The sequence below is a fragment of the Uranotaenia lowii genome, chromosome 1 (assembly GCF_029784155.1).
Source record: "Uranotaenia lowii strain MFRU-FL chromosome 1, ASM2978415v1, whole genome shotgun sequence".
Taxonomy (NCBI): Eukaryota; Metazoa; Arthropoda; class Insecta; order Diptera; family Culicidae; genus Uranotaenia; species Uranotaenia lowii.
Window position 1 is genome coordinate 154,362,895 of NC_073691.1, and position 18,267 is coordinate 154,381,161.

The 18,267-nt window shown below is 31.2% G+C and overlaps 1 protein-coding gene across 1 annotated transcript in view; it reads right to left on the reverse strand.

Moving 5' to 3' along the window:
- The window catches only part of LOC129740595 (scavenger receptor class B member 1), a 102,538-nt gene that overhangs the window by 20,092 nt on the left and 64,179 nt on the right, over positions 1-18,267 (reverse strand). The window contains exons 3-4 of the mRNA XM_055732303.1: positions 770-861; positions 194-700 (exon numbers count right to left, since the gene is read on the reverse strand). Of these exons, the coding sequence (XP_055588278.1) occupies positions 194-700; positions 770-861 (599 nt within the window). The remainder of the gene's footprint in view (positions 1-193; positions 701-769; positions 862-18,267) is intronic.

An 18,267-nucleotide genomic window follows, 5' to 3' on the forward strand; every position in this document is an offset into this window, starting at 1 on the left:
ATGTGTGTGTGTTTTTATAGGTTTTGTGGGTGTGGGTTGTGAATTTCCAGAGCGGGAGAAAAAGAGAAACACACAGAGAAAGAGTATGGATGAAAACAGTGGATACAGATTGGTTTTTTGCAAGACGGAGGCAAGCGATTGGGAGGTGTCCTCAAACCGATGATCTTGGTGGATATGGAGGAGTAAAACTTACCCGATCAAGTACGCCTATTTTCTTGAAGGTGATGAATTCGGGAAGGAGAGTTGACGCCACTTTTACGACTGGGTCATCGTAGCCCCAGAGTAGTTCGTGGGAGGTTATGTTCATAAACGGACTCATCCCGAGAGGTTTAAGAGCGGCAGCGGCGGCGAGTGAAGCCCAGGTTGATATCCGATAGGCTGCACTGGACAGCCCTAGCAGCACAATGTTTGGTACTATGATGCGATCGTTTTTGGGATCGCCTATCGATCGTTCCGGTACAAAAACTTGACGCCGAACGGGGGTGAAGCTGAGAGTGCCATTCGGATTGAAGGTTGCGTTGTGATGTTCCAGGAACTCTTGGTACACATACGGGCCGATCTCCTCCAATCGAAGTTTCTCCCGGCCATGAAGAAATGCATCCGGATTGGTTACGTTGAAGACCCGTATACTTATGAACACTTCTAAGGGTGGCTTCTTCCACAGTCTGTTCATATAGGAACCTTCGTACATGGATAGCATCTGCACGAGGGGAAATGAGAAGCGGACATTGTAAAACTGTCGGAATGTTGATTGTCAATATTAACTTACATTTGTAACGACTACCTCAGTCGGATCGATGGCCACGATGGCGCAACTGATTACCACGCAGAGCAACCCGAGCACGCCGAATTTAAGGATTCCTGCAACAAGAGAAAAGCAAATAAAACATGGAAAGGTCAGTGATCAACTTAAGGGACAATTACTCATCGGTTAATTTGCGGCGTGCGCTGAAACTATATTTCTTGGTTTCGTTTTGATCGGGCCATATCGGGCTGCGTTGATCTGGGCTCATCATTCGAGCCGAACGCGGCCACGCAAGAGCTCAATGTCACATTAGCGATCATTAAACTCAACGGCTCAGAGCGGCAGAGTTCAGTCCAACAATGCGCAGGTTTGTTCATTCATCAAACTTGTTTTAGTGTACCCGTGTGATCGCACATCACTCATAGAGCGATATACGGAGTGTTTTGCGACCCGATCTTTCCACCCAAACTCTCCGCCAACCCCTCCGAGGCATGTACTCGAAAACCGCAAAAGGGTTCACGCACTCGTGTAACCTCGAGTACAACATCGGTGCATCTCCGTAGAAGAAAGAAACGGTATACCAAACTAGGAACCCGATCTAGTAACTACTAGGATATTCCGGTCGTGACTCATGCCATAAAACCACACCCTGAGGCGCCATCTACGGAAGTAGCGCAACGGGTGCTGCGTAAGAACCCGATATCGTAACTTTCCAGCTATCGGATGTTGAACATCTCAATTTAGCAGACGCGCCGGCTCCCCACATAAGACATTGTTGATAATTAGGCACTAAAGCTTGCTCACGCCCCAGGAACGATCGCAAGATTCACACGCTGGGAAGCGACGAACTTAATCGTGATGATTATGTGCTGTTTTCTGTTCGATTGGATGCATGCAAATTTGGATTGCATCACAACAGTTCAGCTGTTGATAATGTTTGAATGAAAAACTTTGATACTTGGGTACAAATTTCAAACTGAAAATAGCTGAGATCTGCTACATTCGTTTCTGGTAGACTTTTTTTTGTATGAGCAAATCCACTGCGACCAATTTATTTGATCTATTATGGAAAAACACAATTTATTATTTGTCTGATCACGTCGTACTGTCATCATTGATTGAGATGTCAGTTGTAGTGGAAATCGAGACATAACTCCAGTTTGGGATGGTATTTCTTATGAATTCCACCGCCTTTCTGGCTTTCATCTTCCAAGTATCATCGGGCGTTAGGATTCGCTTATCAAGAACTTTTAGTCGATGTGTCATAAAATATCCGCAGTCGTACATTAAGTGCTCTGCAGTTTCTACTTCAGTTTTACAGAACCGGCACATATCATTACTAACTTCGCTAATTTTCAACCCTCATCCGGTCTAGAGAGTCCATTTGACACTTTTGGAAGTTTGACGGTTTATAACTTTTTCCGGGCGCATCCGAGAAAAAAAAACCGTCATGATACATTTCATTTTTCATCATTGCATTTTAACCCTCATCCGCATTAGAGTGTTATTTTGACACTATTGCAAGTTTAACGGCTTGAAACTTTTTTCAGAAGCTTAAAAAACAAAAATTTCTTCGAGGACCCCAAATGATTTCAAAAGTTCTTGAATATTGATTGTATCTTTACTTTTATTATGGACGAACCCTGGAAGCCTGGACAAAAAAACTCCCTTTTACGACTTAGAATGTCAATTTGATATTCCAAAAGTGAAATCTATCTAAGTCGTTTGAATTATAATTAATTTCATATAAAACTTATATCAAAAGAAACCTTGTAATGTCAGTAAAATATGTTTAGAAAATTATATATAGCTAAAGCTTCTAGTTTTCTCGTTATTCAGCATGAAAGGAAACAAATCTGAAAATACATGCCTCAGGAAAACTGCTTCAGTTCATATATTACACGTCCAAAAAATATCTGTCTTATGGATATGAAAGCTGAAGTTAATGACTACATCATGAAGCCAAGAAATATTTTTTTAATTTTTTTTTAATGAAAGGGTCACAAAAAGTTAAAAAAAGTGGCCTGAAAAACCTACTTTTCATTCGATTGCTAGTAAAAACTGTTTGAGCGATGGTAGAGTTTTTGAAGAAATATTACTACATTTTTTTTTTAAAAATTCTAACATTTTGTTGTCTTTAGATTTTTAAAAGCAACAAAAATTGAATTTATTGGAATTTTTCAAAGTTGACTGCTTCGCGATTCTTTTACAAATTGAAATTTGACACCTGGCACCTCTGCTTTGACGTTCTGCGGTGAGATTATACTCAAACATTAGTTTTAATTGACAACTTTGTAAATTTTATATTTTTATTTCAACTTTATCCTTTTTGTAAATTACATGATTTTTTGTTAAAATTCTTCAGATTTGATTTAAACAAAAAACCAGAAATTGACAAAATTACAAAACTGAACAAACTAAATTGACAAATAAAATTTAAAAAAAAAACTTAAATGATAAATTGAACGAATTAACAACCTTGACATCAATTACAAAACTGACAGAGTTGACAAAAATTACGACACCCTGCAAACATGAAATCGTATCTGAAATGATGACTAAAGTCGTTTACAATGGTGTTTCGAACAGCAATTCCATCTGCATAGTGAAAAGATCGTATAAAATGTTGTCTGAAGTCAGTTTAAATCGGATATCATAAAAAGTCTGCCTGCGTGGGCTTCAAGTAAAGAAATTATCGTCATGTTCTCTCTGCAACCAGTGAGCAATCAGATTCAGATTCACTTGCATTCCTCCGATTGGTACGAATAAGGTGTCAGATAACGCCCAATTGGTGTAGATTTCATCGTTTTTTGAAATATATGTTGAAATATATGTTCGTATGTTGTCTTCACTTTGGTAGGTAAATGCTAATTTTTTCAACATTCATACGATCATTCTAAAACTAATATAGAACGAATATCAAAACAGTATGAAAGGCATTGACAGAACTGACCAAAACTTGAAATTTCATAATACAGACCCCGTTCGTTTTTGGCAACATTCGATTTTGGCAACATTCGATTTTGGCAACATCCGATTTTGGCACATGTGCCAAAATCGAACGGTTTTTAGAAGCGACATTACCTTTAAGTTTTTTCTATAACGGGACTGATATAATTTAGACAAACACCAACAATATGTTTTTAAGTTCAGAAATGGTGATAGAATACAACAAAAAAATCAAAAGTTTTTTAAAAAAAATTTAAAGTACTCAAAAATTACAAAAAGTTGAAAAATTAAAAAAAATCAAAAACAAATACAAACAAAAGACTAAAAATTACAAAATCAAATTAAAAATGACAAAGAACGACAAAAACAGCAAAAATCTGTATTGACAAAATTGAAGAAAGATTGAAAAAAGGAAAAAAATGCCAACAGGCAAAACACCGTTTAAAATAACAGAACTGAAAACATTTGGAAAAATTTACAAAAGTGACAAATTTACCACATTGATAAAATAAATTAACTTGACAAATCCAATTAATTAAATACAATTGACAAAATGAACATAAATGACATAAATGACAAGAAAGAACTTGTCGTTATTTTCATTTTTGTCAAAAATGACAACAGGGAATTTTGTCGTTATTGCCATTTTTGTCAATTTAGTTATTTTGGCCATTTGAGTTATTTCGGTCTTATTTTTAATTTTTGAAATTTTTATAATTCATATATTTTCTCTAGGATTTGTATTTTTTGTAATTTTTGTAATTTTTGTCATTTTTGTCATTTTTGTCATTTTTGTCATTTTTGTAATTTTTGTAATTTTTGTAATTTTTGTAATTTTTGTAATTTTTGTAATTTTTGTAATTTTTGTAATTTTTGTAATTTTTGTAATTTTTGTAATTTTTGTAATTTTTGTAATTTTTGTAATTTTTGTAATTTTTGTAATTTTTGTAATTTTTGTAATTTTTGTAATTTTTGTAATTTTTGTAATTTTTGTAATTTTTGTAATTTTTGTAATTTTTGAATTTTTGTAATTTTTGTAATTTTTGTAATTTTTGTAATTTTTGTAATTTTTGTAATTTTTGTAATTTTTGTAATTTTTGTAATTTTTGTAATTTTTGTAATTTTTGTAATTTTTGTAATTTTTGTAATTTTTGTAATTTTTGTAATTTTTGTAATTTTTGTAATTTTTGTAATTTTTGTAATTTTTGTAATTTTTGTAATTTTTGTAATTTTTGTAATTTTTGTAATTTTTGTAATTTTTGTAATTTTTGTAATTTTTGTAATTTTTGTAATTTTTGTAATTTTTGTAATTTTTGTAATTTTTGTAATTTTTGTAATTTTTGTAATTTTTGTAATTTTTTAAATTTTTGTAATTTTTGTAATTTTTGTAATTTTTGTAATTTTTGTAATTTTTGTAATTTTTGTAATTTTTGTAATTTTTGTAATTTTTGTAATTTTTTGTAATTTTTGTAATTTTTATAATTTTTATAATTTTTTAAATTTTTGTAATTTTTGTAATTTTTGTAATTTTTGTAATTTTTGGAATTTTTGTAATTTTTGTCATTTTTTTAATTTTTGTCATTTTTGTAATTTTTGTAATTTTTGTAATTTTTGTAATTTTTGTAATTTTTGTAATTTTTGTAATTTTTGTAATTTTTGTAATTTTTGTAATTTTTGTAATTTTTGTAATTTTTGTAATTTTTGTAATTTTTGTAATTTTTGTAATTTTTGTAATTTTTGTAATTTTTGTAATTTTTGTAATTTTTGTAATTTTTGTAATTTTTGTAATTTTTGTAATTTTTGTAATTTTTGTAATTTTTGTAATTTTTGTAATTTTTGTAATTTTTGTAATTTTTGTAATTTTTGTAATTTTTGTAATTTTTGTAATTTTTGTAATTTTTGTAATTTTTGTAATTTTTGTAATTTTTGTAATTTTTGTAATTTTTGTAATTTTTGTAATTTTTGTAATTTTTGTAATTTTTGTAATTTTTGTAATTTTTGTAATTTTTGTAATTTTTGTAATTTTTGTAATTTTTGTAATTTTTGTAATTTTTGTAATTTTTGTAATTTTTGTAATTTTTGTAATTTTTGTAATTTTTGTAATTTTTGTAATTTTTGTAATTTTTGTAATTTTTGTAATTTTTGTAATTTTTGTAATTTTTGTAATTTTTGTAATTTTTGTAGTTTTTGTAATTTTTGTAATTTTTGTAATTTTTGTAATTTTTGTCATTTTTGTAATTTTTGTAATTTTTGTAATTTTTGTAATTTTTGTAATTTTTTTAATTTTTGTAATTTTTGTAATTTTTGTAATTTTTGTAATTTTTGTAATTTTTGTAATTTTTGTAATTTTTGTAATTTTTGTAATTTTTGTAATTTTTGTAATTTTTGTTATTTTTGTAATTTTTCAATTTTTGTCATTTTTGTAATTTTTGTAATTTTTGTAATTTTTGTAATTTTTGTAATTTTTGTAATTTTTTAATTTTTGTAATTTTTGTAATTTTTGTAATTTTTGTAATTTTTGTAATTTTTGTAATTTTTGTAATTTTTGTAATTTTTGTAATTTTTGTAATTTTTGTAATTTTTGTAATTTTTGTAATTTTTGTAATTTTTGTAATTTTTGTAATTTTTGTAATTTTTGTAATTTTTGTAATTTTTGTAATTTTTGTAATTTTTGTAATTTTTGTAATTTTTGTAATTTTTGTAATTTTTGTAATTTTTGTAATTTTTGTAATTTTTGTTATTTTTGTAATTTTTGTAATTTTTGTAATTTTTGTAATTTTTGTAATTTTTGTAATTTTTGTAATTTTTGTAATTTTTGTAATTTTTGTAATTTTGTAATTTTTGAAATTTTTGTCATTTTTGTAATTTTTGTAGTTTTTTGTCCTTTTTGTCCTTTTTGTCAATATTGTCATTTTTGTCATTATTGTAAGTTTTGAAATTTTTGTCATTTTTGTCATTTTTGTAATTTTTGTAGTTTTTTTAATTTTTGTAAATTTTGTCATTTTTGTAATTTTTGTAATTTTTTGTAATTTTTGTAATTTTTGTAATTTTTGTCATTTTTGTAATTTTGTAATTTTTGTAATTTTTGTCATTTTTGTAATTTTTGTAATTTTTGTAATTTTTGTAATTTTTGTAATTTTTGTAATTTTTGTAATTTTTGTAATTTTTGTAATTTTTGTAATTTTTGTAATTTTTGTAATTTATGTAATTTTTGTAATTTTTGTAATTTTTGTAATTTTTGTAATTTTTGTAATTTTTGTAATTTTTGTAATTTTTATAATTTTTGTAATTTTTGTAATTTTTGTAATTTTTGTAATTTTTGTAATTTTTGTAATTTTTGTAATTTTTGTAATTTTTGTAATTTTTGTAATTTTTGTAATTTTTGTAATTTTTTAAATTTTTGTAATTTTTGTAATTTTTGTAATTTTTGTAATTTTTGTATTTTTTGTAATTTTTGTAATTTTTGTCATTTTTGTAATTTTTGTAATTTTTGTAATTTTTGTAATTTTTGTAATTTTTGTAATTTTTGTAATTTTTGTAATTTTTGTAATTTTTGTAATTTTTGTAATTTTTGTAATTTTTGTAATTTTTGTAATTTTTGTAATTTTTGTAATTTTTGTAATTTTTGTAATTTTTGTAATTTTTGTAATTTTTGTAATTTTTGTAATTTTTGTAATTTTTGTAATTTTTGTAATTTTTGTAATTTTTGTAATTTTTGTAATTTTTGTAATTTTTGTAATTTTTGTAATTTTTGTAATTTTTGTAATTTTTGTAATTTTTGTAATTTTTGTAATTTTTGTAATTTTTGTAATTTTTGTAATTTTTGTAATTTTTGTAATTTTTGAAATTTTTGTAATTTTTGTAATTTTTGAAATTTTTTTTATATTTGTAATTTTTGTAGTTTTTTAATTTTTGTAATTATTGTAATTTTTGTAATTTATGTAATTTTTTAATTTTTGTAATTTTTGTAATTATTGTAATTTTTGTAATTTTTGTAATTCTTGTAATTTTTGACATTTTTGGAATTAATCAATTTTTGTAATTTCTGTTATTTTTGAATTTTTTTAAATTATTGTATTTTTTTTAATTTTTGTCATTTTTGTAATTTTTGTCATTTTTGTAATTTTTGTCATTTTTGTAATTTTTGTCATTTTTGTCATTTTTGTCATTTTTGTCATTTTTGTCATTTTTGTCATTTTTGTCATTTTTGTCATTTTTGTCATTTTTGTCATTTTTGTCATTTTTGTCATTTTTGTCATTTTTGTCATTTTTGTCATTTTTGTCATTTTTGTCATTTTTGTCATTTTTGTCATTTTTGTCATTTTTGTCATTTTTGTCATTTTATTCATTTTTGTCATTTTTGTCTTTTTTGTCATTTTTGTCATTTTTGTCTATTTTGTCTTTTTTGTCATTTTTTTCATTTTTGTCATTTTTGTCATTTTTGTCATTTTTGTCATTTTTGTCATTTTTGTCATTTTTGTCATTTTTGTCATTTTTGTCATTTTTGTCATTTTTGTCATTTTTGTCATTTTTGTCTTTTTTGTCATTTTTGTCATTTTTGTCATTTTTGTCATTTTTGTCATTTTTGTCATTTTTGTCATTTTTGTCATTTTTGTCATTTTTGTCATTTTTGTCATTTTTGTCATTTTTGTCATTTTTGTCATTTTTGTCATTTTTGTCATTTTTGTCATTTTTGTCATTTTTGTCATTTTTGTCATTTTTGTCATTTTTGTCATTTTTGTCATTTTTGTCATTTTTGTCATTTTTGTCATTTTTGTCATTTTTGTCATTTTTGTCATTTTTGTCATTTTTGTCATTTTTGTCATTTTTGTCATTTTTGTCATTTTTGTCATTTTTGTCATTTTTGTCATTTTTGTCATTTTTGTCATTTTTGTCATTTTTGTCATTTTTGTCATTTTTGTCATTTTTGTCATTTTTGTCATTTTTGTCATTTTTGTCATTTTTGTCATTTTTGTCATTTTTGTCATTTTTGTCATTTTTGTCATTTTTGTCATTTTTGTCATTTTTGTCATTTTTGTCATTTTTGTCATTTTTGTCATTTTTGTCATTTTTGTCATTTTTGTCATTTTTGTCATTTTTGTCATTTTTGTCATTTTTGTCAATTTATCATTTTTGTCATTTATGTTTTTATTTGTAATTTTTATAAACTTTTGACATTTTCTGAATTATTTATGTAGATTTTGTCAAATTGACCAATTTTGTAAGTTTTTTTTAATGAGTCATTTTCTTCCAATGTTTTAAATTTTGATAAACTTGCTAACTTTATCACTTTTTGTTTTTTGTTTTTTTTTTTTGTTAATCTTTCCATAATGTAAATTTTATCGTTTCGAGAGGTTTGTTCAGTTTTTTTCCAATTTTTTCTATTTTTAATTAAATCAATTTGTTCAAATTTGCCATATTTGTGGAATTTGACATTTTTGGGAATTTTTGTAATTTTGTCAAGTTTTTGCTTTTTCTCATTTCATCTCAGTTTTTTTTTAAATTTTTTTCATTTTTGATAGTTGTGACGTTTTATGTTTATTTTGTAAAATCAGTCTTGATTTTTATTTTTTTTAAATTGAAGAGGAAAAAATGCATTTTTTTTTCAAATGAAAATCATTTTTGTTGTGCAGCCCAGTTTCGCAAAAACTTCGTGAATAAAATGTTTAGGAATTCACTCTTATACACAAAAATACAAAGACATCGTCAGAACTCGTCGAGCTAAGAGCCATAATTAAAGATCTCCCAAATCGATCGAGCTATAAATCAGCTTTTTATAAAATTCTCAAAATAAATTTCACTTTGCTAAATGTTCCGATATTCATAAAGTATCATGAATTTAAACCAGTCATTTTTCACAGATATCCATCCAGAAATTTGTTACTTATTCCAATCAAGTAATTTTCAGATATTTTGAACACGTCCATATTGACCACCACGTGTCTCGTATGTTTGAATAAATTCCACATGACTAACTCAACTTCCTCGATTGCATTGAGAAAATCCTTAGGCCTGATGTGAACTTTTGAACCGTACGGCGACTTCAAAACAACAATAACATCAGCCAAATAGAATATAGGACTCAGACAAGACTAGGTAATTAAGTCATCAGCACACTCTAATCTCGTCGAAACCCTACCAGATGCTGCTTAGCTCGAAGCAAACGCGTGGCGGCAAACGTGCAAACGCTTGCGCAAATCCTGTCCTATACAATCAAGCAAATGACACATTTAGCTGTCGTCAGGTTGGTGCAATCTCTCATCAGGTGCCTGGCTACCGGTTGTTCGTTGTTGACCCTCTGAACCCGATCTAGATCACCCCGCGCCGCGCAAATTCATCAATGACGGGTGAAGCGTTGACGGATAAGCGGCAAAACTGTTTCGTGGATCACCCCTTTTTTGCGGACCACACCGTTTGAAACTCCGCTAAAAATTGCGTCACGTCCCGGACATTCGTCCGCATTCTCGGTTGGAGCAGCTACTCAGCTTGGTCAGGTTTTCCCATTCGTCTTGCACCAGTAGGTAGTCGAGTGCTCTCAGGAAAGCGCCCGCAAGGATAACTGGTGAGCTTTAGAAGGCATTTGCGCGGGTGATGACCCGTCGTCGTCGTCGGTGCTGCGCAAGCTTCTCGCATTAGTGCTCTAAGTAGGTACGTCAAGTGATTCGATATCAATTAACCATAATGGGGATTTTGCGGGACTCGGTCAGTAATCGCGCGGGGCCTATTGAACAAAAACCTAATCCACGTCCGCAAACCTGCGCAAGGATTCCGGCTGATCGTAAATCGATGTTGCCGGGGCAAAACAAACGGGCGTAACACGCTCATAAACTAGGGACCAATTAAGTAGTTACAATCTCAGTTGAAACGCCGTAGAAGTTGCCGGGGCGTGCATGGAAATTAAAATTTTTAATAATTATACACCAGAATATCGTAAGTAATCGTCGATGGAGTACTTATGACTCACTTGGAAAAGTGTTTTGCAATGTCGTTCAGTAGACGTAGTTGGTGACAAGTCCAAAAAAAAGATACAATAAAAAAATTTTTCACTTTTTTTTCAAATTTTTTTTTGTTTATCCGGGCTTACCTGCATATTTTATGAAAAATTGTATGTAGTGCTTCAATTCTTAGAAATTATTGCGGAGGTTTTGGATCAATCCTTGAATCAGTTCTAAAAAAGTTAGTTTCAAACTGATATTTATATTGAACTGGTTGCTTTTGTTGGAATTTGGGTCTAAGCCAGGTAATCATCCAAAATTTATCTTCGTCGGAAAGTTTTTTCAGGCAATTCAGTTGAAATGCTGTTTTTTCCGCCTTTCCTAGACCGATCGCTTCAAATAATTGTAATCGTATCTCTGATTAGAAAACTGCGCTTACGTCGTAGGCGATTGGCAAGACAATCCGACAACATTCATCCGGGTTCCAACAATGGACTGGAGGATTTTCCGACGAAAAGTATGGCCTAACCAACCCGGATTCTTCTAGGCAACGCGAGGCTGGTAGCCTACAGAAACGTAAATTTACAAAACCAATCAACAGAGCAGCCAAACAACAAAAACAGCCGGGCAAAGCGTTCGGATACAGACCGTTTATTGTCCGATTTTGATCTGAAAACTGACCGATTTTGGTCGGAAAACTGACCGATTTTTGTCTGGAAACGGCCTGGTTGTTTTGACAGCTCTCACGAAAAATCTTACTGTTGTCAGGAAAGTTGTGTGAAGGGCACCAGGGCACCGAATTGGTCTGAGTTTGGCTCGTTTCCTGGTCTGTTTTCGAACCGATTTACCCAACGGATTTTTGACCGATTTTTCGATCCGGGACGATGCGAAAGATCTTGATGAAATGGGTAAAAAAAGCAGTGGTAGAAAAAATGTATGGAACAAAAAAGTTGTTTTCTGTGTAAAATCAGTAAAATTGGCCAGAATTGATCACTGGAAAAAGCAAATTTTCCGAGTGGAGTCGCCACTTGCGTAGCAAAGAAAACACAGAAATATCAACAAAACAAGGAACTGTGTTGTACTATGAGAGATCACGCGGCCAAAAATCGAAAAACATCATCAAAATATTAGATGAAAGTAGACACTAAAGCCTGTTTCTCATAGAATCTGGTCGCATCTTTTCATTTACCGCAGCGCCCCTAGTTGTCACATCGCGAATCTATTGACAGTGTTTTGATCCGGATGTTTGTTTACTTTGTGGTGAAAATTTCATCAAGATTGTAGCAGTCAGTCAAAAGTTATCAACGATGGAACGCGAAAGGCGAGAGAAAATTCTGCACACTCACGTAGAGAAACCGACGTGGTCAGGGGTAAAGATCGCAAAATTCCTGAAATATCCAAAATCGACTGTAAATTCGGTGCTGCAACATTACCGGGAGACCCTTACGGTAGATCGAGCAAAACAAACCAGGCGTGAAAGTGGAACATATGACCGGAAGCTGCGAGCAAAGGTAATTCGATCAGTTCACAATAATCATGGAATCTCCTTGCGTGATTTAGCGAAAAAGTTCAAGACGAACCACACCCAAGTAACACTGATAGTTTTGTAAAACTCCTCAACCCCCTTATAAAACCATAACTTGATCTAGTAGCGTGCTATAAAACTCTAAATGTTACTTGGGCAGTACAGCTCGACGAATTTGTTTGCGAGAAGGCTTGCGGTCGTATCATGCAAGCAAACACCCCAACAGGACGCTGAAACAAAACCTGGTTGCCAAAACCAGAACAAGAAAGTTGTACGAGAAAGTGTTGACCAAGTACAAGGGATGCATTTTGATGGACGACGAAACTTACGTCAAAATGGATTTTGGACAAATACCCGGTAACAAATTTTACCTTGAGAAGCGTAAAGGGAATGTTGCTAGTCGATTCAAATTTGTTTTCGCAAATAAATTTGCTCGTTAGTTTATGATTTGGCAAGGGATCTGTAGTCGTGGGAAGAAGACTAAGATTTTCATCATTGGGGACACACACAATGAATGGAAATGTTTACAAAGAAGAATGTCTCCAGAAGAAGGTTTTGCCATTTATTCGGTCCCACAAAGGTCCGGTGAAGTTCTGACCGGACCTGGCAAGCTGCCAGATGAAGAATGAGAAAATCAGAAAAAAATTAAATAATCAAAGTTTTCGTACGTGATCATTTGAGTTCGGCTGATTTTTTTCAAGTTCACAATTTCCGAAGAGTTCAGTTACGATCTGAAGATTTAGAGCTTTTGGAGAATTTCAACATTGTCAGTTTTTGGACCTACCCTCTATAAAAAGTAGTTATGGAGAAGTAGGCGTTGTCTTGATGGCAACGCAAATGTCTTTTTTTCGGGTCCGCGAAAATTTTTCTGATTTCATTGTTTTTGATAGAATTTTTATTGTTTAAATAATCGAAAACACGTTCCTTAGTTTGAGAGACGGGATGTCTACTGAAAGACTAATCACCGGAAGTGTTTTGAACGAGTTTGGTGGTTGATTGTAAGAGCAGCAAGTGATCTTTAAGGAGCAGCAGTAGATCTTTAAGGAGTACGGGAACATCAAAACAATATCGATCTAAGCTAAGTATTTGTATAAAAAACCTTCTAATTCAAAAAAATAATTGATATTGAAATTTCCAAGCATCAGATATATACAGATACTTATGATTTTGATATGATTTTATTTGGTTGATCTGGATTAAATTGCTTTGTTCAACCTTAAAGTTTTAATGAATCATTAATGGTTTTCAATGGTGCAACGGTTTACAATGAAAAACTAGTGAAGCATGCATAAATTCAATTTTGCTTTCGTAGAGTTCTCATAATTTATACAGTCAAACAAATTAATTTCCTAAATATCGCCTGATTGTGTTTATCATTAACAAATCGTTCAAAATGGCATTACTATTTTTTTTTCTTTAAAAAAACTCAAGCAATTTTTTTATTTGTTTTGGAGCCATGTTTCTATCTAGTCCGTGTTAAAGATAATCGAAGAGCACAAAAATAAATGTATTGTCAAGTTTTTTAGAGTGAGCAGATATTAGAATGCTACACAAATAAGCGAAACTATGGTAGGGTATCGAAAATAGATTAGCTTTAAGCTCAATAATATGGATGGAAGAAATTTTGTATTACTGGTCCAAAGAACATTAGTGATTTATCTTTCAAAGCTCAACATTTTTCTTCATGAATCTTTGAAAATCAGCATGACAGTTTTTGATACGACATGGATATGCGAACGTGGTGTATGAATAGGCATATTTGAATAAAAAGATGCATGCTTGACAGTTATTTATTTTCAATCGCTCTGTTTTAAATTTTGAAAGAAAAGTAACTGGTTAGTTTTCTGTTGTTAGAGGTTACTTAAAATGGAGAGCCCACTCATTGACAAGATAGAAATTCTAGTATAGGATACGAGCTTGTTATTGAGGGATTTGAGTTAGGTTTTTTTTTTCAAATTCACTTTTAAGTTACTTGAATTGTAACAGTTAGCTATTTTGTCTTTAGGAAAACAGGAGAATAGCAGAATATAATGCTAAGAATCAGATCACACTAGTCAAAAGTGTCTCCAGATTACATCCTTTTACCCACTCCCCAGAACAAAATTATTTGCTAGGATGCAGAGGTGACCTCGGTCCTAAGGCACGAATTATTTCTTTCATCCCTTTCTCCTCTTTTCAAACTATCTATTGACTACTAGGACGTGGCCGGCGCCGTTATTGATGATCAAAGAGAGAGCATCAGTTTTGGGCATTGTGAATGTGTTGTCAGTCCCAGACACCATTCATTTGACCTTTGAACAAAAAAGGTGGCCTCGGTCAATCACGGAGTAGCAACCATTGGCGATGTAGAATTCGTTCTACTGAGCCACGCCTGCGACCATGGGATTCGAAATGCATTAGATTCAAGATCATTGTTGTACCAATAAAGAGTTGAAAAGCATACTTAAGAAATTCAACGGAATTGTTCAATATTAACTTATAAAGTCTGCTTCATTTAATATTGGAACAAATTCTTTTGCTCATTGTGGCGCTCCTAGTGGACGGATTTGGAAACTTTTTTCACCCACGTGTCGGGAAATTCATTACCTTTCACCATGTATTTATGTCATAACACCAAACGATAGCATTTTGTAAACAACTGCCATGGAAGCCGAACGGAGAGATCAAATTGTGCACAGTTTTCTTGAAAATCCATTGTTGTCGGCATCGAAGCTAGCTAAACAGCTTAAAATGCCCAGAAATACCGTATGGCGTGTTATCAAGCAGTACAAGGAAACATTGACGACGGCTCGGAAGCCGCATTCGAAGCGTCGGAGTGGAACTGTCGACCGGAAACTGCGTGGGAAAGTCATCAAGGCCGTCAAGAGGAATCCCAATCTTTCAGACCGCGATTTGGCCAATAAGTTCCAGGCCGCTCACAGTACGGTGCGACGAATTCGTCTCCGGGAAGGAATAAGGTCATTCCGAGCCAGCAAACAGCCAAATCGGACGCTGAAGCAGAACAATGTGGCCAGAATCCGTGCTCGAAAGCTGTACGACCAAGTGCTGACCAAGTTCGACGGATGTAAAGTCTGCTTCATTTAATATCGGAACACAAACAATTGCGTGTAGTTCAGTCATTTATTAACGAATTCATAATTTGTTTTTCATACAAATGTAGCATTTTCTTTACTCTTTCATAAAAAAAAAATTAAAAAAGTTATTCATTGCTGTTTCGAAGAAATTCTCGTACTCATACTCGTAAGAAAACTGTGCATAATTTGATCTCTCCGTTCGGCTTCCATGGCAGTTGTTTACAAAATGCTATCTTTTGGTGTTATGACATAAATACATGGTGAAAGGTAATGAATTTCCCGACACGTGGGTGAAAAAAGTTTCCAAATCCGTCCACTAGGAACGCCACAATGAGCAAAAGAATTTGTTCCAATATTAAATGAAGCAGACTTTAACTAAAGATTTATAATAAAGCATTTCGGGCTCAATGTTTAAAGGTGGATGTGAGTAATCAATCAAGCTAAGCTAAGCTAAGCTACCCTCTATAAAAAGTAGTTATAAAACGACCTAATCAACTTTTCAGGTGACCGTGTGTATTCAAACGTGTTTTTTTTTACATATTATAACTGGCTAGGGGTGTTTAGGAAATGAAAAGACAGCCACTGCAAGGATAGGGGCCTGAGTTCCGCACAAATCCTTGCAAGATGTTCCTCTTTTTTATAAACATATAAGCCACTTTCAAATTGAGATCTTGAAATGTTAACTTATGATCTTACGATCGTAATCAAAAGAAACGACAGTCAAATTGTTGAAACCATTCTGAATATATTTTTGTCCACTTGCTTGTATGACGACAATCTCTCATAGTGCGTTACCACTGTTACCATAGTTACCACTAGAATTGTTTTATTTTCATAATAAACAAGAATGAACGCAAAAAATAAGTATGGAGTAAACATGAAAAGATAGGCTGGCAGATTTTATGAGGTTTAAATTCATGTTGAAGTTCGTTTTTTTTTTCAATAAGGCTGGAACAAATATCAATTTCTTCTTTTGTCACCCCCCCCCCCCCCCCCTTCGAAATTTCCAAAAACCCGAAGGGGGAAATAAATAAAGTTTGAAGTATTTAATGTAAATTTTGAAAAAAAAATTTAAGAATCCATAAGATTATAAGAATAAAAAAACAAATTTTTGAAGATGGAAGTTATTTCACCTTCAGTATTCTTGATTTTATAGAATTTTTCGATAAAAAATTACTTGTTTTTTTAGGTTTTGTGCAATGGTATTGTATGCAACTTGGTTGTATACAAGCTTTCGTGCAATTAATTCCAGTTTATTTGTTTTTCGCATTATTTTTTATTGTCCCCCCCCTCGTGATGTTCCAACTCCGAGTGACAAAAGAAGGATTTGAAATTTGTTCCGGCCTAAAGTAAAAATAACTATCAGGATCGAGCGATTCTATGTGCGTGCTTGTCTGAGTTGATCGAGTGTGACTGGAGCCAAAATCGATGGAATTCGTTACTATGCATTCCTAAAATTTTCCAGCACGTTTTCAACCCAAGCCATTTTTTTTTAACCGGGGAAAACTGTGCATTCAATCTCAAATTTTCAAATACAAAAAAAAAACAAATAAATCTGAGCAAAATAATCCAATATTCAAACAAAATCAAAAAAAGATAGGAGAATATCTCTTGAACTTGTTTTTTCACATCAAATTGTGTTCAGTGGTTCTAAAAAAAATCATGGATGAGTTTAGAACCAAAAGGAAGTTTTTTAGACCCCAGGGTTTAAAGAAATTTGAAAATGACCCTTAATCGACTTCGATTAATATTACAAGTTACGAAAGAAAAGCATTTAAAGGTGGAAGAGAGATATGTATCGGTAGGGTACAATCAAATTTTACATCGAATATGTGTACAAAAAACTATATACATGTATACATATATATGTTGAAATCTCCTTTAGTTTTTGAGAAATCCATTTTATTATAACTGTTGTCAAAATTGCCGAACCGTGTGGGCTAAATGAGCCTATTTATGTTTTAGGTAAAATTTCTGTGTTTTTGGCAATATTTCCGTTTAATTTCATTGGAAATGCTTGAAACCATAAACTATCGTACAACAAACCTGAAGTTTTATAAAAATCCATTTTTTTATTATTTTATAGAATAAAACAAAATTTAGGGTTGCCATATTGTGGAGGCAGTTCATCCATAAGAAAAAACTTTATCAAATCTGTTTTGGAGATCTTCAATGCTCTCTAATGGTGCTAATTAGAGCTTAAATTCGAAGTTTTAATGATAAAAATCATATATTTATTCTATTCATCCCGGATAGCGGCATTTTACAAACATGGTGGGGGCATACAAAATCACTCTCTTACTCCACTTTTCAATCATTATGAAAACATCATAAAAGCATAAATTTATTTTACTTCTAAGGTTCATCTGAATTGAAACAAAAACCACCCAACTTTTTGTTTTGAGCTTCTTTACGTATAATTTTTTTTAAAGTCAAAATAATTCATCAAATGGAATCAAAACCTTGTACGAATTTTTATTTATTTATTTTTTTTTGAGTTGGTTTATTCATGAAATTCTTTCTTGCCTTGTGTTCAAAGCGTATCCCCCTTAAAAATGCATGGATCAGATATGTTGTCTTGTCAGCCATTTCGTCAGACGAAATAGGCGAATTTAACCCAATAGGCCCATTAAGGAAACCTTGCCCCTATTTGCATCTGTTAATTATCAAATTTTCAGAGCAATTATGGTTTTTTTGGAAAAATGTGGAAAATCTAAGAAGGGAAAAACGTAGGCGTTACATTTTGTGGCGAAAGAATTTTGTAAGAAAAAATTGTGATTTTTCGAAATGTTTTATCTTCCTGATTTATTAGGAAGTGAAGCCCCCCTTCTACCCCAAATCTCTTCACGGTACGACGTGATTTACCGAGAAGCTCTATTGGCAAGACCGGTTGCCGTAGGTAAGTAGGTATTTAGTTGTTAAATCATTTCACGTTCGGCGTTCAAAACAAGTGGTGCAACAGGGCTCGACACACACGCGATCATCAACAGCAAAAACAGCAACAAAAACAACAAGTTCAAGAGGTGCCTGTCGTTGGTT